The sequence below is a fragment of the Hevea brasiliensis genome, chromosome 8, assembly GCF_030052815.1.
Source record: "Hevea brasiliensis isolate MT/VB/25A 57/8 chromosome 8, ASM3005281v1, whole genome shotgun sequence".
Taxonomy (NCBI): Eukaryota; Viridiplantae; Streptophyta; class Magnoliopsida; order Malpighiales; family Euphorbiaceae; genus Hevea; species Hevea brasiliensis.
The window spans coordinates 16,319,639-16,342,391 of NC_079500.1; the positions used below are offsets into that span (position 1 = coordinate 16,319,639).

Sequence of the window (22,753 nt, forward strand, 5' to 3'; positions counted from 1 at the left end):
GGATTGGCAATACTATGTTTATTAAATTGTTTGACCAAAATTGTGCCATAATGAGTTTTGAAAAATTGTGAAATATTTGAACTGTGAATTGATAATAAATATTTATATTATGCATTTTATATTTTAGTATGCACCATTGAGTATTTTTATACTCAGCGATAGCTTCTTTTGCTGTCGCAGATAGAGGCAAGGAAAAAGCAGCATAGTGAGCTGCTGATTTTGGGGACTACTCAGATACTTTTGTAAGGGTATTTAATTATACCCTTGTAATTAGTTGATGTAAATAATTTTGTAGTCATATGTACTTTTGTAACTGAGCAGTTGTAAAGTTATATGTAATAATATGGTCTTTTGGCTTTTTATGTTTATGAACTAACTTTTGAATGTAATCAAATATTTTGAATGCAATGGGAATGAATTTATTTAACTGTTTTGAAAATGTTATGAACTGTGGAGATTGAATGGAAATTGTATGGTCACTGCTGATTCCTTGGCATATTTCAGATGATCATGAAAATTTTGCAAGAGACTAAGACACGCCAAGACAAAACGAAGCAGCATTAGCACTAAGGTACGGTTGACTCTGACTAGAATTTGATTTGGAGGCTTTATAGTATTGGAGACAACACCCACTACCACCGAGCTAAAGTTCACGGGTTGATATGTATTGGTATTGTAGCTAGTATCCGGGCATCTATCTCATAGTACATGACATAGAGATTTAAACTTGACAATTCCAACATTTTAAAAAAAAAAAAAAATGATTAGTTATTAGTTAATAAATATACTACTACTAACAAAGTGGGATAGATTATTCATGTAAAATACCAAATATATAGGGCTGATCCAAAGCTAAAAATCAACATTTGAACATTTATTATATGTCAATTGCCACAACTTGTCAAAAAGAAAGCAACAAGATAGACTCCTTGGTAAGAGAAAATATGAATAATTGTAACCATTGTTTCATGTATAGTGGACACAGCGTGTTAGAATTAAGAGCACATATCACCAAGTGAAATAATGAAATCATAGATTTCTTTAGTCTTTTCCGACTCATCTGATTTGTCCTTCAAATACCTGCCACTGTCTTTCCAGGTCGAGCAGGCCCCAGGAGTATGAGTCCGATCCAAAAAGAAAGCAACTATAAGCGCAACAGTTGGCGGGGATGAGAAAATCACTTGCACTATGTCATTGAACTGGAAGCAAAGAAATCACAAGAGCTTCATCATTGAATTATGAATCTGAAATTGTTTAATGAGCTATATTTTACACAATTAACAGAAAGCTACATTTGAAACACACGTACCCAGGTGGTTCCTGTGTTAACAGGTCCATGACCAGAAAGAAAAACGTATTCCTTGAAGTATTGAGGCACAGAGAGGCCCATGAAGAGAGAAAAGCCTAGAATGAGCTTTGATCTGAAGCTATTCACGTTACAGAACTCGAGATATTGAAGCCCAGCTGAAGCTGCAATAAGTGCTCATTACGTTGATTTTCAGCAATATTCAGTGTTCTAAATGATCAAGTTGAAAGAGATTGTTAGGAAATTCATCATCACTTTCACTTGTTTCTATTCTCTTGTAAAAATCCATCAGATTATCACAGTAAACATTACTTTGCAACTATTTAATTAATGAAAATGCAAAATTCAAATATATCTTTGACTGAGAAATAGAAAGGAGAGACATACCCACATAGGGGAAGAGGACAGTGTGGAGGGCTCCCACAATTGGCAGTGGTATTGAAGCGAAAAAAGCCCCAACTTTTCCTGTTAGAGACAGATTATGACCCCATCAGATATTACATCGAGTGAACAAAATTTTATAGTACCAAGGACCCTATGTGCAACATTGTTTCAGCAGAAATGAGATTAAAAAAAGAAACTTAAAGCTCAATAGAAGTACAAATGTAAGTAGATTGATCCAGACTAGATAAAGCTGAAAAAATGTAAAATATTGCAGTATGAGGAATACTACACCTAAAACGGAAAGGAAAACCATAAAGATTGCTGATACTATAACGACCCTCCGACTTCCTACTTGTGTTAATCCCAAAAGACCTGCATCTTCCCTATAAGTACCAAAAAATAATAATAATAATAACAACAATAATAATTAGCTCATAGCAGTAGTAGAAGAAAGACTGCTACTGCTATAAGTGTAGGACATTCACCAACTCAATACCCCCTGCAATTTTTATGTCAGCAATTGTGGATGGACAGCCATATATAGCACCAAATCCAAATCAATCTAGATGTTATAAAAACTTGTATGTAAAAAGTAAAAACACTTTTCTCCAACAAAAACAAAAACATAATACATAAGATTTTTTGAAAGTTTAAAGTCATTACACTGAAGCAGTGGAGCCATTTCCTGCGCCAAATACTGCATCTATCATAGTTCCAATTCCCTGGATGTTGATAAAAGTTGAATCAAGAGATGCAGAATTACAGAATGTTAAAGGGGTCTTAAGAGAAAATAATACAGCATCACAGGATCACTTCCACCTGAATGCCAATACCACGAGTCAGGGCATAGGGAGGTATAGGAGGAGCACCGCTTAATTTTGATGATGCATAAAATGTACCAGAAGACTGGAAAAAACATAAAATAAAATCAAATCAAGAAGATAAAGCGGTGGCCTCATGGATAGAGGATCTTTTTCAACGAACTATTGAAAAGGATCAATGAATTTCGAAGAAATACTTATATGAAAAAAAAAAAAACCTCAATAACAGCTACAAGGGAAGCAGCCATCATTGAAAGAGCATCGCCAGCTTCAAAAATGGGAGTTCCCCATTGAAATGGATGTGGATTCTTTATCCTGCATAGAGTGAAGCAAAAATATAACTGATAGTTTTACTGAATCTGGAGCTCCCCACTTGACTGAAGCATAACTTTCAAACAAGTACTAAACCAGCAAAATCACAGTAGAGATGAATTAAAATTAGTTGGTGGAATTTAAGCTTTACCAAGGAGCAGCACCAATGAGCCCAGAACTATCAGTACGACAATTCATTTGTGTTTCTTGAGTTGTATTATCATATGCACCAGCCACAGTCAAAATCTCTGCATAGGTCCATACAATTGCAACAGAAAGTATGATTGCTACTTGACCAGCTATCTCTTTTTTCGCTTTCCATATACGGGGAAGAAACTGCAATAAACGTTGATTACCAACAAGATAGAACACCAAGAGCATTAGGTAAAACCATTCTGAAAATTAAACATACATTTCAATATGTGTTATGTGCTCTCAAGCTAACTTCTTGTAATTTTTCCCTTCTCATTTATGATATATCTCATCCAACTAGGTAACAAACCACATCAGGCTTTCATCAAAGTCACTTAATTTATATTGGATTTCAAGGTAATCGCTGAACTTTAATTTGCATCGTTTGTGAACTTGAATTCATATTTTAAGTGAAACATAATGTCAAATTCCTATACCTCATTACTTGGAATCCATATCTACCTAATTAATCTAATATATACTTTTCTTTTTTTATATTGGCAATTAGAGTGTAATAACCTTAATTTAAAATTATAAATTTTATAATTTTTAATTGGATTATTTATTTTTCATTTCTGTTTTTGATTGTTGATTTCGGGGTGTGTTTAATTTAGATGTTCATTTCAAAAAAATTTTAATTTTATATTCTATTGAAAGTAATTCAATATATTTATTTAAATTCTTAATTAGAAATAAATTAAAATGTATTATAATTTTATTTGTGTCAATACTTTGAGTACATTAGTAATTTAATTTAAAGGATTATTATTTGAAATTGAATTTTAAATGTATTAGATTAGAATTGTACTAATTGAAAAGATTTTGGATTTAATTCAAAATTGGGAAATCAAAAGTTAAAAAGGGAAAATTTTTAATTTTTCGAAACAGCAATAGTAGTCCCTCTTCCCTCGAAGTTCCTTTCGCCCTTTACCCTCCCTCTAATAATCTGAAAAATTTTTAAAAATAGATAATCTATAAATTAGTCTATTATAATATTATTTTATTAAATAAATATATTTCATGAGATTATTTTTTTTTAGTTTTAAAATTTAATTTTTGAATTTTTAATTAAAATTTCTATGATTGTGAAATTCTAAAATTTTATGTTTTAGATATTTTAAAATTATTATTATTATTATTATTATTATTATTATTTAATTTTAAATATATTAAATTAAAATTGAACCTTGTTGAAAAAATTTTTTAGACTTGTTTAAAAGATCTAGAAAGTTTATGGATCAATTTATAATTTTATTTTTAAATTTAAAAAAAAAAAACTAAAGTTTAAAACGATCAACCCCCCAATCTCTCTCTCTCTCTCTCTCTCCTCTTTTGTCCACAGCCATAGCTTTCTTCTTCGGTCACTGTTTCCGACATTCTTACTATCAAAATGCTCATCTCTTCATGGGCATCATGTAAATACTAAGTTTGCATGATATCATTTCTCGATTTGTGCGAATTAAGTTTCAGAAGTTTTAGCATATTTTGTCTTTTGGGCAAGATTTCTATCAAACAATAAATCCTATCAAAAATCCTAGACTACCAGCTTGTCCTATTCATCGAGAGCTTTGCAACTACACCAATGTAGAATTTTCTTGATATCAAAAATTTGATAGGTCCCATGAGCTTGCCAGTGATTTTTCTGATCTTTAATGAGTCTTTTTAATTAAATAAAAATTATATTCTAGCTCTTGGTATTGTGAGCTTCGCATAGGTGCTTTCATTTTGAAGAAATTCCACCGGTGATCAGGACTGCAATTTTGGGTCAGACACACGGGCTGCTGGCAAAGTGGGTCAATATTGTAGTGCTTCCCACCATTTTCAGACGTCTTGGACGCATTCCAAGTATCAAAATTAGTGTAGGCAAACCCGAACTTCAAATTCTCCTTTTTACCTAATGTTGAGTTTAGAATAAAAATCCATAAAATATTCGTGGGTAGCTAGAAAATTATATTTTCAATTGCAATAGTAGAATGGCCTTGTTAAGGACTGCAGAAAATAATTATAGAATTTTTGAGGTTAATTTAGATAATTTTTGCAAAATGTTAGTTTTAAGCTAAATAGCTAAAATGTGTAATTATGTGAGAATTGTTTGGTTTGGTAGGCTCAGGAGGGGCATTGTATCGTTGTTGTGTTGTGAGCCTGAGGCCTTTGGATTAAGAAGTGTTAATTGGGTTGTTTTGCAAGTTAGGTAGGTCCTAAGTACAAGAGAAATTATGCCGGATTTCTGGCATAAATTTAGGATATATTTGATTCTTTAGTTCTTTGCTTTATTCATTATTGATAAATTCTTGAACATAAATGTTTAGGTGATCCGAGTTAACCTTTTTCTTTTTCTCAGCCACCCTAGCAATACTTAGATAATCTATGAGTTTGATATTGATTTTATTTGTAATTTTAATATTATTAATTTATATTCAAGGCTTGCTCATGCATTCACTTATGTGTATGTATATATTAGTTAAATGCTAGGCACGATCTTTTACTGCTTATGTTATTGAATTTGTTTGTGAATGTTGCCTTAAAATAACTTGGAGCCTTGTGTGTATGTTGATGTGAGTATGATGTAGATATGGATATGGGTAGGACGGACAGTCACGGCTAGAGCTTGACTCGTTAGGACCCAATCCTTATATATAGATAAGTCGAAGAGAGCACAACTTTGAGTTGATCTCGCTGGCCCCCGCACTTGGATTATTAAGTAAAAGTTATGCTTGAGTTAACCTCACTGGCAGGTATTAAATTAAGAAAGTTGTATAGGGGATCAGCTCCCATATATGTATTGATGTGACACATGGGTACGTGCTCTAAATTATCTTTTGTGCGAATATTGGTTAAATTGTTTGAACTACATGAACGTGTGCATTTCATACATATGAATGCATTAGATTATATAGTTATAGAAATTATATTTATAATCAATATCTTACTCTCTGAGTCAAACGCTCATCCCTGTTTAACTATTTTTCCTCAGGTAATAGTGGCTTATTTTGTGATTAGCCTGCTTTCTTTCCCCACAGGTTTAAGCATATATATTTTGATTTACTGTTATTGTCCTTTAATTAAATCTAGAACTCCACATAGACCAATAATTGTATTTTTCTATTTGGGGTTGTAATAAATTAAATTCTAGAGTTGTAAGATTAATTATGTGAGATTACATAGATGTATATAATGTTTATTATTATTGATGGAGGGAGCTCAGCTCCCAAATGTTGATTTATTTGTTCTGGAGGATAGTGAGGGTGAGCTGAGCTTTTCAAATTATTGATTATATTTTGTTTACAAGTCAGGTGAGTTAATGCTCCCTATTGAATAGTCCAGTTTAAGGCTGAACTCTGTCTATTTATTTTTTTTGAAATTGGGCTATCTGAATGGGCTTTATGAATGGATTAGAAATAGTTAGGCTTATTGCAGGCTTCGGAGGCCTTAAACTGACCTAAGTCCTAGTGCCAGTCTGGTCTAAAAATCAAGTCATGACACCCTAATCGTCACACCATTCTTCCCTTTCTTGGCGTGACCCCTTAGATGATGAGGCTTTTGGCATCTCCATCAATCTCTGACAACTTCCCTTAGGCCATGAATGATGGCTAAAAGCAGCAGTAACTACGACAGGAATCAAGGAGAGAGAGAGAGAGACAGATGTGCCTGTGAGATAACAACTTCATGATGTGATTTCATTGTCATCTAGTGGTCTTTTCTAGTGATTCCAAGTGCTATGAACTCCTAGGATCACAAGCTTTCAAATGAGACCAGTGGTGCTTGATTTGGTGACTGGAGGAGGGAGAAAATGAGTATTTTGTGGCTTTCCAACTAAATTATAGCCAGTCGGCAATGAGTTTGGATGATTGGACCCAGGGAGTATGATCTACACTTTGCAAGCTTCGATTTGACACAACCATGCCTTGATCGGAGATAAGATGAAGTAGATGCTTAATAGACAGTTTAAACTAAATTGACCGATGTAGGGTAATTAAAGTAGAGTTTCGATGAATTGTTTGCAGATCAGTCACTAATAGCTCATTAGCATTCCAAATGTATACTCAAATTGGCAATAGCTCACTAGTGCCCGAGATCAAGTTTTGGCCCGATCTGGCAGCCTGTCTAGGAATATAGTCAATATTACGGTCGATTCTAGTATTTTTAGATGTTCCAAAGCGTTCCAGGTGACATAATTTACAAAAGTAAACCTGAACTCGAGTTGTGTGATTTTAACCTAATTTTAGACTAGCTGATTAATTTATAAAATATTTATAGTTTAGTGAAATTAATTAAAATAAATTTAATTAATACAATAATGATGTAGAGGACCATCGAGAATATTTTTATAATTTTTGATGTACTGAATTATTTAATTGGACCATAAAGTAGTTAAGGACTCAAACTAGATATTGGACAACTGGATGTAGAATTAGGATTCTTATCGGCCCTAGATGGGTATTGTGAGCTTATTGTGGGCCTAAGGTCAATTTTTTTTATTGTTGTTGCTACTTGTGTTGTATTTGCTTCATAGGGGGTGAGATCTAGTTATAGAGGAAATTCTATCGAAATATCGGCAAAACCTAGGATTTATTATTATTGCCTTGGATGTATTTAATTACTTTTAATTGATAGATGTTAGTCTCTTTGTATAAGTGATCAGAACTTACTATCTTTTTATTTTTTTTTCCAGCCAGACCAGCTGCAATCAAATTGACCAGCTAGTGAGTTGGTTATTGACTATTTTTATATAATTTTAATATTATTCATATTTTACATTTTCTAACATGTTCATGCATTCACTTATACATATGTAAATAGTAATTATATCAGGAGCATCGCCTATTTGTTACATTATAATTTTCTATGCTGTACCGCCTTGGGAATAAGTTGGTGCTTATTTATGTATTATGGATGTGGAATACTAGGGTACGTACGGCTTGAATAATTCGCTAACTCTTATGAATATGGATAGGTAGGGTAGGTATTCACCGACTCTTGTCACTATGAGGTAGGCATGATACTATATTTTACTGACTCTCGCAGAATAGAATAAGAGAACATGTTGGATTTCAGAGAGCCAGGGTATGGGGTTACCTCTTAAAATGTATTATGATATATAGCGCCAACTCATCTTATCATGTGAGGATTGGGTGATTTATTTGTTTAGTACATTTACATTCATATGACTGCATTAACAATAGATAGTTATAGAAATTATAATTATAATTAATATCTTAACTATCTTAGTCAAACACTCATTACTGTTTAATATTGTTTCTTAGGTTGCAAGATAAGCATTGTTCTTTTATCATCTAACTTGCATTTTTCTCCATAAGTTGTGATAATGCTTGGTAGTTTTTATTGTGTTTATTTATTTAATTAATTATTTATCCATTCTAATCTTAGTACTCTATTGTGACACTAGTGCATAATAATATCTCATATTAATTAATAGTAATAAATTATATTAAATGGATTATATATGTTGTGTATCAGGATTGAGTTGAGCTTTTGTAGTTGCGCATGTATAATAGGTATTGGGCTGAATTGGCCCAAATTGATTTATATTGTTCTTTATGTTGCTCTTTGAATGTAGGCTTAGTTATGAATTTAGAGAACAATGAGATTTACTACAAAATTAAAAAATTTTATACTAGTCTAAATCCTAATGCCAGTTTAACACGTAGAGTTGGATCATGACAATAGAGTGTTATATAACTCTATAAACAAAACAGCCTAATAAAATGTTTATTTTACATAACTAGCATACAAAAAATTTAGCTAAATCTTTATAATAGATTAGATGTCAGTGAAATCCATTTCTCCTATTCGGAATTTAGAATTTTATATGAATTTAATTTAATTTAATTAATTTTAAAATGAAAAAATTTAATTTATTTAACTTAAAAAATTATTTTTAAGGAAATAAAAATCAAACATAATTTTGTAAAAATTTAATTATATTATTTTCTTATAAAGGATTTAATTCAAACGAAACCTCTAAAAGAAAATTAGTCTTTATACGTTGATTGAAGTTCATCAACTATATTGAAATTCACTGATAAGTTCAATTAGGTTTGATGCCATTGAATCCTTCTAATGAAGTTACCACTTGGAACAAAAATGATGAAGCATGTTACTCACCTGAGTTAAGAAAACCAGAATAGCCAAAGCTGGGAGTCCAATTTCAGCACACTTGGCCACCTACAAGCAATAAACCAACCAGTGGAAGATCACAATAATAATAATAATAATAATAATAATAATAATAATAATAATAATAATAATAATAATAATAATAATAATAATAATAATAATAATAATAATAATAATAAAATGAAAGGTAGTTGAATTGGGCTTTTTAGATGCCTTTACCAATGGAAATCCACGAACGTAGAGCCCAAGTCCCGTGAGAGTTACTAGAGGAACAGAAGCGAGAGGGCTAAGGTGTCTGCCATAAAAAAACATATAGAAACCAAAGCCAATTGAGGAAGTAAACAATGAAAGAACATCCCAAATCTAGTAATTAATTTATACCTTGCAAAATATTTCGCCAAACCAGAGAAACCAATCACCATTTGAAAGATAGACGAAATGAGACTTGCCCCTTGTACACGTCTCATGAATTGTTCAAACCTCTAATCACAGCAAATCAACTCAATAAAAGCTGATCAAAATATATTCAATAGTGGGAGGACAAGCGCTCGATTATTGTTAGGCTAATAATAAAAATACATGTATTGCAATACGGGCAATGTTTAAAAGAAATATATTGTGATTTGACTAAAATAAATATCCATTAATTGTCAAAGTATGAAATTTTGATATATATATATATATATATATATATATATTTTAACTTTGCCCATATTTTATTAAAAAAAATTAAAAATTCAATAAAATTAATGGTGATTTTATTTAATTTAAATTGAAAACTCACGAGATTTTATTTAATTTAAATTGATATATATATATATATTAAAAAAATGTGAGATTTTGAACTTTTTATGATATTAATTCATTTGTTGTGCTATTGGTAATTGGTGATGGTAACAGGTCATGCATTTTGAATTGGTTGCATTTAATATAGGCTAGAGTTGAAATTTATATAAAAATGAGTTTAAAAATTGTTAAATTAAATATTTATATGAAGATTTGTAAAATATTAATGAATTGTCTCTTCTAATAATGTCTTTTCCTAGCAATCTCTCCATAATCTTTAGTAGTTCAATGATGCCAAAGTTGTTAAAGATTGTGATTTCTTAATTTTAAATTTCAAATTAAAATTAAATTAAAAACAAAAAAAGCCAACCGACCTGATGGGGATCGAGTGAGTTATTAAAATTACTGTAAGTTGATAAAGCAATGGAAATTATAGGGATAGTGTAAGCTTGGGATGTTTCCATCGACACAGAAAGCCGAGTACCAAAACAAATCTGCAAAAGTGTATTTCCCATTACAAACAGCGACGCCTGTATCGCCCTCGCTTTCTCTACCTGGTAGGTAGATATCCAATCAGTTCAATTCAATTCCATCATATGGGTCAATGCAAATAAAAATATTCAACTATTTAACTATTCTTACATTGCCACCTCCGCCCACACTGACCATCACAGACGGAACGATCACTGTACTCCCCACATTAACTACAAAGTGCTGGAATCCCCAACCATAAAGTTTTGGATTACCTGATGAATTAATTCAATTCAATTCACCCAAAATTTCCATTAGACTATCTCGTATGTGCACTCCATATTAAATTTTTGTCACAATTAAAATAATTAGATGAAGTTTAGGCAACTTAATGCAAATAATGTGAATGGTGTTAACTATATTTTTTATTATAAAAAAAGTTGCATGTATAGGTGATTCGACGGAAATATGTTTTGCACTTGAAGAGAAAAAGGGAGAGTGAGAGAGATTACTCCAGGAAGGATTTTCCGGAATGGGAAATTGGATAATTTCTTCTGTCCCACGTTCGGCGGGTCCTCCTCCGCTTCTTCCAGTTGTTCTGCTGCTGCCTGTCTCAGTTCTGCTGCTGCCTGATTCGGTTGTTCCGCCACTGCCTGATTCAATTTTTGGTCCACGTTCAGTTGGCAGAACTGGGCAAGTGGAACAGGAAGGGACGCAGTAACCAAATGCAAGTTTATTTTGTTGGCAAAAATGGCAGCTAGGGACGCACTGGCAACAATGGAATGGATGGGAAGGAGGACATGTTGGGAAGTAGTCCAGAGGAGGTATATGTTGGCAACAACTGCAGTTGCTGACCAACATTTCCACACTCCTAATCTCTTCCCCTATTGCAACCCATCACTCTCTCACTCTCCCTATATATCCATAAAAAATGTTAGATAAAATCTTTTGCTTTTTATGTTCTTATGATGAGACTAATTAAAATTAATATTAGTAATAAAATTGAAGTGAATTTAATATATCGTAGACTACATATATAAAATATCAAATTTACATATAGATTTTACAAATTACAACTATTATTTATAATAAGTGATAACACTCAATAAATTTTCAATTGAATTGGCCTGATTCGTAGACTAAAAGTAAATATTATTAATTTCCATGCATCACATGCACGTTGACAGCTCATATTATTTTAGAATTTATTAATATTTAATATTTTTGGACACCTTATTCTCCTACAATAAAGTTTGCTGAAGGGTATGATCTTGGAGAACTGCTAAATTTTTAATAAATTTCCTTTTGACATGCTTGCATGTTATCCTTTCCACCTTAAATTTTATAATTTTCCTTCTTTAAGCCTAATGTTTCTCTGAAAATATTTTTCATATTTTTTATTATTTGAGTTAGAGCCTAAGTAATGAGTTGAGCAAACATTATATATAAAATGACTTAAGAGTTGACTATAAAATGAGCCCAATGAAGTTGTGGTGATTCCTTAGGGAACATTAATTTTGTTGGTTGTGGTATAATTTGAAGCATGTGCTTAATTACTTTGCGTTATTGACGTAACATAATACTTGGTTGTTAATGTACAATGGTAGATGAGTTGGCCAACTACTTTCTTAATTGGACTTCAACCACACTCATCAATATTGAGTCATTTACAGAGTTAATTGTTACTTCACTCAGATCTGTTTAGTTTAAAGTATTTATAATTCATTTTATTTTTATAATACAAAATTTTAAATAATTTAAATTTAAATAACTCATTAAATTGAAATTTTTATTGGTATTATTAAATTGAAAATTTCAGTTAGAAAAGATTAAACGTTTTCGCTAATTCATTCTAATTTTAAATTACATATTATAATTTTTAAAGTTACGAGCAATTACAACCAAATTGTTTGAATATAATTTTAAAGGTTTAAATATAATTACTTTTAATTTTAAAAATTAAAATACATAATTCAAAATTAGAACATTTAAATATAATTACCGATTAACAATAAATGTTTCACTTTTCTGTTCAATAGCATACGTTGTAGTCAATTAATAGATTTGTTTTCTCACCTAACAAGTTAGGCCTATTTTATTAAATTGAGTGTTTCTCGTACATTTACAATTAGTTACGAGTTCGTAAAGTCTATAACTTTCCTTTATTATTAGTCACCATCATTCTTGGCCATTCCAATCTTAAGTTTGGTATACATGCACTAATGGAAAATAAAAATAATGGATTATAATATATTTAGTGCATATTGAATTGTCTAGGGTTGTTGTCCTGCTCCTGCTACTCTTCGGCCAGTGGTTCATTCTATTTTCCATCTTCTTCGATTTAATTGAAATGTTAGTGTTATTCATATTTATCAAGAAGACAATATGTATGCTCACTAGCTTGCTGGTTCGATTTCGTCTCTACCTGTTGGTGTCCATATTTTGGATGATCCTCCGCCAAAAATCTGCTCATTGTTATTGCATGATGTTGTGGGTGTTGCCCACGAGAGGGCTGTTTAACTTGTTTTGTTCCTGAGCTCTGCTCTCATTTTCAATAAAAAAAAAAAAATTCAAATTATTCCTCCAATGGATCAATTTATGAAAAAGAGGATGACCTTGCTAAAACTATTCACAAGCTAATGAGCACCAATTTAATTGAAGCACACACAACATCGATGCCCTCTAGTTTCTGCTTGTATTGCCATCAAAAGATTCTTCTCCCCAAATGCTAAAAACTCACAAGTTACGGCTTAGTCACTAGCAATATTGCCTATAATGCAGCCTAGATAAGATGAAGTTATCCCCATATGTTCAACCATGCATTTGGGGAGCCAACATCTAAGCATCCAACTTCCCTCTTTTTTTTTTCCAAAAAAAAATATAACCAATATAAATATATGGTCTGAGTTGACACATATGAAGGGATTAACTCGCTCTTCTCCATAATTGTAATATTCATAATAATAAAAGATAATAAATACTTAGGAAAAGATAATTAATATTCAATAAAAGATGATAAATACTTAGGCAAAAATAATAAATATATACTTTGGCTCAATTTATTTGTAGAAGTATTTTTTATTTTTTACGAAAACTAAGACTAACATGAAAAATACACTCACATGTTAATAGCCAAAAAATTTTTAATTAAAAAATAGAAAATTATTCATATTTTTCATAATAGAAAAAATAATAATTATTAAATATATTTAAAAACTTATTTTAGTTTTAATTCTTTTAATATATATTGTTCATTTATTTATAATAGTACAATTAATTTTTTTATCATTAAAGTTAAGTAGTTATTTAATTTTAATTAAGAAATTATATTTTAATTTTATTATAAATAAAAATTATTATTTTTCATTTTAAAGTAGTTGGAAAGCTAACTTTTTATTTTAATGGAAAAAGTGAAGTTGCTTTTTAAATTTTAGTTAAATTTTAAAAATTGAAAATTAATTATTTTTCGGTTCATTTAAAAACTGATACATGTGAAGATCAAACTTAATAAAATGCATAAATTTTTAAAGTGCTTCAAGATGAGTTTTTTCATGTCTAGAAATTATATAGTATCATCGTAATTTTATGTCAACATTTAACATGAAATTGTAAATAAATAATAATTAGATAAAATATTCAGTGATTATGAATTTTTGAGATCTATCCATGTACATGGATATATTCACTTATTAAAATCTACCCACATACATGTTCACTCATTGAAATCCATACATATATACATATTCACCTGCTATCATATTACTGTTTTATGTAATATATCCTACATGGAATCCTTACACCGTAAGGAGTTGGCAAATAATTTTCTTATAATTTGGGTTGCAACAACGTCACAGAGTCTTCGTGTTGGTCAACTGAAAAAAAGCTGAAATAGAAAAATATTTTTTTTGAAATTAAAATAGAAATATATTAGGAATATTCTTCGCATGACGTTGCATTATTGGATTTCAGTATGTTCAAAATGGAATAAGAGCAGCTGGCTTAATGGATTAAATTGAACCAACTTGCAATTTAATTAATCTACTTTTTCAATTAAAAATGACCAAATTGAATTAATATTTCTATTTTTTTAGGCAAATTATTGGTCTGATGATGACAACAATAATAACATTTTATTATTTCCTTTTAAATATATTCATTTTATTATGTCTTTTTCAGATCGTTAGTTAGAAAGAAAATTTTTAAATGTGTGAATTAATTTCTCTAAATATTAAAATTAATTAAATTAAATTAAATATAAAATTTGAATGAGTGGTCGATAACGTACGTGATTATAGAAAATAAATAAAGTATGATTATAAAATTTAAATAATTAAAAGTAATAATCAATAACAAAAGAACGAACAATACAAAAGTTTTATAATTTAATACGATATTGTACACAATATATTTGAGCCATTCTATTTGCAAAGTTAAAATTTTCCATCATTGACGGCATTAATTTTTTGCAATAAAATATAAATTTTTTAGTAGAGACTTATTTAATATTTAAAGGGCTATTATATTTTAGATTTTGTCAGTGTTCAATAATTTTGGATGTGACTGTTCTCCCACCATTGTCCCAAGTCAGCAGCCGGTGAGGTGGCTATTTATTACTATTTTATCTAAAAAAATTTAAATTTTGGTAAAATAAATTAATTAAAGTATTTGTTTAAAAAATATTAAGGACAAAAATTTCTTTGTTTTTTTCATTTGTCTCCCTCAAAATTCCCTTGTACTCTCTCCATCCACTCTTTTTTTTCTCCTCTCCTCTACAATAACCTAATATATATATATATATATATATATATATATATATATATATATATATATATATATATATATATATTTATTTGATTGATTTTTTTTATATGTTTTAAAATTTATTATTATATATCTAATTAATTATAATTTTTAATTATTAATACTTATTAATTCATTAATTAACAATAATATAATCTAATAAACACAAATAGGCTATAGTATTTAAAATACAATGTGAATCATTAACTCATTTTAGTTGGAGACTTTGAATATTCAAATATGAGTGATGATCTTCTATCAATAGAGTTTGGTAAGCGTATTCGTTTTTCGAAATTTGATGATTTAAACTCTTTTGCGGGATACAGAGATAATAAATTTCCGAAATAAAAGTATTATAGATGGTTTCTTTTGTCATCTAAAATGAAAAAGGACCAGTTACTACCTGACAAATTATTCTTCTTGTAACACCCGTCATTTTCTGACGTCAGAATTTTTATCCTTGATGGAATATTCTGACGAATTCGAAGATTCCACAGGCAAGGGAATGGTGGTAAGAAGTGCATGTATTTGTATGTATGATGTTTTCAAAATGTATTTAAAAATAAAAATATTTTAATAGTTTTGCTCAAAGAAAAGTTTTAAGCAACTTCTGGGCAGAAGAAACTTCAGCAGTTGAAATATAGACTTTTAACAGTTGAAATCTTTTTTATTGTTCAAATTCATTTTTTTGGGTAGAATGAACTTCGACAGCTGAAATTATTACTTCTGGCAGTTGAAAATTCCTTAACAGTAAGGGCATAAATAACCAACAGATTGTTTTCTGATACAAAAGTAACTTGAACTCTCACTTTTCTTTCTCTCTCAACTTGGTAGACATGCAAAAGACTTTTCAAGGAGATTTTATTAGAGATTGCAAATGGTAAAGCTTGATTTCTTCTTTAGGAAAGCTTGGTGAACATGGATTGAAGTTAGAATTGTCAATTCACTTCTTTCTCCATTTCAAGGGAAGAGATAATTTCTCTTTCTTTTGGGTTTTAAGAAGAATTCACCTAGTGTATGAGATTGTTTTGATTTTGAATTTCATGTGATTTTTACATGGTTTTAAGTCTTCGATTTTGGAAAAAGAGTTGCATGTTGAGTTTTTGAATGAAATTATGTTTTCTTTGATGTATTTTGGATGTGGAATGAAGTATTGTTTTTGTTTATGTCAAGTCCAAGTGTTTTTGGACCTAGAATGGTTAATTCCTTAGTTAAGCCTAAGAATTTTGTATTTTTATGTTGATGGAAGTTTGTTTTAACCTTGAATTCAAACTCCAAATGGTTGCATGTGAGATTTGAGCAAGAATTCAAGTTGTTCTAGGCCTTAGGAAGGTGTTTATATGTTTGGATTGTGCTTTGGAGCTTTGGGGTATGTTTTGGAAGATGATTTTGCTAGTTTTCGGCTTGGGAGTGCTAGTGTAACACCTCTAATTTTTAAATTTATTATTTTGTTGGTAAATATTAATATTTTATTTTATTTAAATTTTAGAAAATTATTTGAAATTTTTCGGATTTTAAAAATCGGGTTTGATTTTTCGAAAATATAAAACTTTGATGATTTTTAAAAATTAATTTAAAGGCCACGTGGCAAAACTAAAAATATATTTGGACTCTACGAATTTTTCTGAGTTTTCTAGAATTTTTTCGAAATTTTTGGGCCTTGTTTTCGGTTCCAAGGCAAAGTAAAATTTAAAATTTTGTATCCTGAATCGGACCGGCCGAATCGAACAGGACCGGATCAGACCAATCGAATTGGATCGGCCTTCTTCTTGTTTTTCCTTTCTCCCCGCACGTTCCTGTCCCTCTTTCTCTCTCTCCTATTTTCTCTCTCCTCCCTCCTCCCCACGCCGGCCAGTCGCCACCCAGCCCTCCTCCCCTCGCCAGCGCACCACCTCAGCTCCTCCCTGTCGCCTGCCATCGCCTAAAACGCCGGAAAAGGAGCGCGAAAATCACCCAGTGCGCAGCGCACCGTTTTAGCTTCCAGGCTAAAATTCGACCGATCCGGCCACCATTTGGACCGGGTCTTGTGCCAAAACACATCTACACCTCGAGAGCTTTCCATAGACACCAAGAACACCAAATTCATCCAGCGGTTTGCCCAATTTTTGTCCGGGAAGTTTTAGCCAATTTCGACTTTTGGGCTAGATTTCTCACAAACCATGAACCCCACGAGAAAACCAAGAGTACCGGAGCGCTCCACTCGTCAAGAGCTTCGCGGCAATATAAATTTCAAAATTTTCCGACATCATTTTTCGGTGGGTCTCATAAAACTTCGTAGTATTTTTTCGAGTACTAAATGAGCTTAGAAAATTTCGTAAAAATTATGTACTAACCCCCGTGTTGTGGGCTTAGTGTAGGTACCTTCAATTCGCAGAAATTCAACGGTTACTTGGGTCTGTAAATTTCCAGCTAAACAGACAGGCTACCAAAAAAGTCTTGGAATTGGGTTGAGATTTTGGCTATTCCACTATTGTCAGACGTCCCGAGCGCGTTTCCGAGGTCAGAATCGGCATAGGTAAGCCCGAACCTTACTTTTTCTTAATTGCCTAGTGCTTGAATTAGATTAAAAATTTATAAAATATTCATAGTAGCTTAGAAAATTATAATTCTTTTTGCATTAATTTAGTAATATTGCTAAGGACCGCGGGGCAAAGTTTAGAATTTTTAGAGCTTATTTGGGTAGTTTTTGCAAAAGGGTCAATTATGAGGACTAAACTGTAATTTTATATATTATGATTGATGACTGTTTGGATGGACCTAGGAGGGGCTATGTGATGTGATTGAGTTTGTGGATATAGAAGTGTGTTTTAAGCCCTTTTGCAGGTTAGGTAGGTTCTAGGTATAGGGGAGACTCTGCTGGATTGTCGGCCCTACTTAGGGCATCTTTAGTCTTTTCTCAGTTTGTATTGAGTAAAATGTATTAAATAATTGTAATAAAATTGTCAAATGAGCCGGGACAGCCTTCCTCCTCCGCCTAGCCACTACAGTGACTTCGGTTGAGTTTGTGAGTAAAATATTAATTTTAATTATAATTTCAATATTATTATATGTTCAGGCATGCTCATGCATTACTTATATATATTGCATTCTTAATTGATGAATTGTCATGGGTGTTATTTGTGTGACACCCCTTACCCGTGTACAGTATATCCGAGTAAGCAATGTCACATGGTGTATCGGCACACTCTATTTTACCTTAATCAATTTTTGTCATAATTTTGAATATAATTCATGAAATATAATTTATTTAAGCCATTTATCGAAATTATTATTTATTTGAGGTTCCGAAAATTTTTAAGAAAATCCGGCAGAGTACCGGCTAAAAATGGAGAAAACAGTTCTTTGGAACCTGTGAAAAACACTTCCTATATTCATATTCAATCATCTCAACTCCATTTATCAACAAAGTCTCAGAATGATTTCATCAACCTTTCCATTACTCAAACATTCCTTTCTCATGTTACTCATATACAAACAATAAATAAATACTCAAATTTTACATTCATAACCATAATTTTCATTATTTACATGAACATCAAAATACATTACATAAGTTCAAATACATATGAGAAAATAAAAAATTTGTTACAAAATATCAAAATGAAACCTAGTGTCCTACCAATGCACTGTGGAGGGTGAGGTGACACGGACACTATGCAGAGCTGCAGGATGGACTCACCCAGTCTGCGGTCTACTGGGCTCACGATCAGTATCTCTAGAACCTACGCGTGGCAAAAGCAACGCGCTAAGCAATAATGCTTAGTGGTGCAATAATAAAATAAAAGGAAATAACAAAAATAAATATGTATTGAATGTATCGATGTTTTACTTGTTTTGTACTTGTTACAATCATTTATTTCGTTAACTTTATTCACTTTCATTCTTTTGATTGCCCAAGTAACCTATACTGAACGACTGGACTGGATAACGGGTAAACTGGCACTGGGTATCTAGTACTCGGGCCGTCACACCATCGGTCACATGTGCATCTCCCGGTGTGCAACAGAACAGCTAATAAGCTGTAATGACAATAGGCACAAGGCCAAATATCAACACAAGGTCAGAATGGCTAAAAGCCATAAAATCACAGAATGGCATAATGCCATGTGCAGTACTGCTAACTGAACCCTATTGGCATGCCAAACTATCCAAATCAATCTAGTTAGGTATACTAGGGCATTTGATACTTTTGAATTCTTCAATTTTTGAATTTCAAGTTTTGGTGTCACTATTCACTTTATTAGTCAACAAAAATGTTGACTTTTGGATAGAAAATAGGTATATTAGTTTTGACACTCCCAACATACCACATTTTGCATTGAAAACTTGTTGGCATTAACCATTAATACCATTTCTAGGCTTAAACCAAGGGAAGCAGAATTTTCAGTTTTTGTAACCCAATTTTACTGTTCCATTAGGCACTGTTGCAGTGGGAATTTGAGGAAATGGTAAACATGAAAGTTGTTCCTTATTTTGTCTAGTTGAATTTCTTTTTTTGAATCACTCCATTTGGAGTTTTGTAGCTCCAGATATGGTTCAAAAACCACAGCTGGCCGGATTTCAATTCTGCAGAATTTACCAAATCTACAGTACCATGAACAGTGACTGCCACTGTCATTTTGGTTAGGTTCTGGACATAATTTGGGGTAGGTTTCTTCATGAAAGTTGTTTGTCTGTGTCTTAACTTGTTGCTGTAAAAATTTCAGGTCAATTGACCCATTCTACAGTGAGTTATGGCCTTACTGTTCATTTGGTCATTCTGCAGAATTTGCTTGCAGGGTATCCGGATTGGGACCAATTTTTGGTCCACTTGCTTTGGTCTTTTGGACATGGTTTCTTCAGAAAAATTGTGCCATTATAAGTCTAGTTTCATGTCCAATTGGCCAAACACCAATTGAACCTGCACAACCAAAGTTATGGCTGTCCAAGTGGGCTGGAATCACAGCCTCATTGCTGCTGTCACTACGCAGCCTACACATTTCACTTTGCCATGCTATATTTCAGTCCAAATTATGGTCAACTTACCTCAAATGGTCACTAATTGACCATTAGAGTGTTCTTTAACAATTTCATAAGCCAAGTCAAATTTTCACCCCCAAACCCTAGCCCAAATTCAAGGTTCACTCATATTACCTTAGTTTAACTCACTAATTCATTATCCACATGTATATATTCTTTAATCATGATCTTTAGTCCACTTTAAGTCCATCAAAACAATCACTCTTATCCCTTCCTTAGGGCTGCCAAAATTCAGGGCATGCATACACATAAATTTCATTCATTTGGCTTTCAAATTCTTACTCCTTTTTAAGTCTTTAACATGAAAATAAAGAGTTCTAAGTATATATGTGCACTAACCTCTTGTAGGGCAGAATTTTCCCAAGCTTAACTTCACTTTCTTTCCTTTTCTTGGCTGCCAAACACTTCCCAAGAGGTATAGACAAGTTTTTAGTGAAAGGTGTCTAGGGTTTAAGGTGAAATAAAGAGGGAAATTGAGCTTTGATTGAAAAATCAATGGAGGTTGGTCTAGGGCATGTTTCGGCTGGTATGGGAGGAAGAAGATGGCTGCTGTTTTTTTTTTAATTCTTTGGTCTTTATTTATCTCTTTTATTAGTTAGTTAAATGGTTGTTTGAATACAATTGGTGGGGACTTGTAAATGACATCATAAAGATGTCATAATTTGCATTATTTGATTTTTCTTTTCTTTTCATCTCTACTCATTTTTAATTTAATTTTTAGTAATGTTTATTCACATTTTATGTCATAATAATTATTTACTCAACTGGACAAGTCGGCCAAAAATCGTCTCTGAAGGCGAAATGACCAAAATGCCCTCCGTTTGGCTTAACGGGTCAAAATTGTTTGTACCGATTGAAAAATTTTTCTAAATATTTTCTTGGCATTTTAATGCCATAGGAACCTCAATGACCCTTCTCTGGAGTCCCAAAAATTATTTTACGAATTTTTCCCTGGGTCTAGGGCTCCTAGTTGCGAGAACCGCAACTTACCTCTGGTTACTCATCGCTTGGGCACCGGCTCATTTGACTTGGTTATATTTTATTTCTAAAATTTTTACTAAATTTTTCTTATTAATATTTGAGTTAATCATGGTTCCTGACTTTAGTTTAAATATTTTTTCCCGGACGTTCTAGCTGTCCGGACCGACACCGGTCACCGGAATAGTAGAATGTACAGAGTTGCTACCGGGAGGGTGTTACAACTCTTCCCCTCTAATTTAAATTTCGTCCTCGAAATTTACGATCTGTCAGTTGAGGGAACTGTTGCCTCATCGTCTCTTCACTTTCCCAAGTTGCCTCCTCGGTGTTGTGGTGCCTCCAAAGCACTTTCACCAGTGGAATCTGCTTGTTCCTCAACTCTTTCACTTCCCGAGCTAGGATCCGTAGAGGTTCTTCTTCATATGTCAAATCCGGTTGTATTTCAATTTCTTCCCTGGAGATAACATGTGAAGGATCTGAGCGGTATCTTCTGAGCATGGACACGTGGAACACATTGTGGATCTTGTCCAGCTCTGGTGGTAAAGCTAGCCTATAGGCCACTGGACTCACACGTTCAATGATTTCATATGGGCCAATGAACCTAGGGCTTAACTTACCTTTTCTTCCAAACCTCAGTACTTTCTTCCACGGTGACACCTTGAGGAACACTTTATCGCCAACCGCATATTCTATTTCTTTTCTCTTCAAGTCGGCATAGGATTTACATGCATGCGAGGCAACCTTGATTGGCTTTGATTAGCTTTACTTTCTCCTCGATCTGTTTCACAGTGCGGCCCTACCACTTGTCTTCGCCCAATTCAGTCCAAAGACTGCTGGAGTTCTACATTTTCTCCCATACAGTGCTTCATACGGGGCCATTTGGATGCTAGCTTGGTAGCTATTGTTGTATGCAAATTCTGCCAGTGGGAGGTATCTATCCCAACTTCTCTCAAATTCAATGACACAACTCCTCAGCATATCCTCAAGGACCTGACATATATTTCATGTTATTATTATCATTTTAATTCAATATTTTTATCAATTCCATTGGTTTCAATTGTTTACCTGGATTACTCTTTCTGATTGCCCATCTGTCTGAGGATGGAAAGCTGTGCTAAAGTGGAGTTGTGTACCCAAGGACTCATGCAATTTCTTCCAAAATCTCGATGTAAACCTTGGGTCTCGATCAGATATGATGGAAAGTGGAATTCCATGCAATCTAACTATCTCACTGATATACAATTCTGCTAACTTCTCCAGTGAGTAGTCGATGAATCGGCGAGAAAGTGTGCTGACTTTGTCAATCTATCAACTATCACCCATACTGCATCATGTTTCTTCTGGGTGAGAGGTAGACCACTTACAAAATCCATGGTGACCCGATCCCATTTCCATTCAGGTATGCGTATAGGCTGTAGCAAACCTGATGGAACTTGATGTTCTGCCTTGACTTGCTGACATGTCAAGCATTTAGTCACATAGTCAGCTATGTTCTTCTTCATACCAGGCCACCAATACTGAAGCTTCAAATCATGATACATCTTTG

At 32.4% G+C, this 22,753-nt stretch overlaps 1 protein-coding gene across 4 annotated transcripts; it reads right to left on the bottom strand.

Moving 5' to 3' along the window:
- Nucleotides 1-851: 851 nt before the first annotated feature.
- Nucleotides 852-11,280, bottom strand: LOC131169094 (nucleobase-ascorbate transporter 4-like). Of its 4 annotated transcripts, none has more exons than XM_058151393.1 (14): nt 10,923-11,280; nt 10,582-10,685; nt 10,314-10,493; nt 9,535-9,635; nt 9,373-9,448; nt 9,142-9,201; nt 2,975-3,159; nt 2,730-2,826; nt 2,510-2,596; nt 2,354-2,412; nt 1,982-2,073; nt 1,694-1,771; nt 1,310-1,470; nt 852-1,199 (listed from the first exon to the last, which is right to left on the bottom strand). In XM_058151393.1, the coding sequence occupies exons 1-14, from the start codon at nt 11,269-11,271 to the stop codon at nt 996-998; spliced, it is 1,833 nt and encodes a 610-aa protein (XP_058007376.1). In that variant the 5' UTR covers nt 11,272-11,280; the 3' UTR covers nt 852-995. The 4 variants fall into 4 exon arrangements, 2 of the variants coding, with proteins under 2 accessions (XP_058007376.1, XP_058007377.1); XR_009150615.1 differs by having other exon boundaries at nt 1,052-1,199; nt 1,982-2,062; XR_009150614.1 differs by having other exon boundaries at nt 1,052-1,199; nt 1,310-1,516; nt 1,982-2,062.
- Between the last annotated feature and the right edge of the window lie 11,473 nt (nt 11,281-22,753).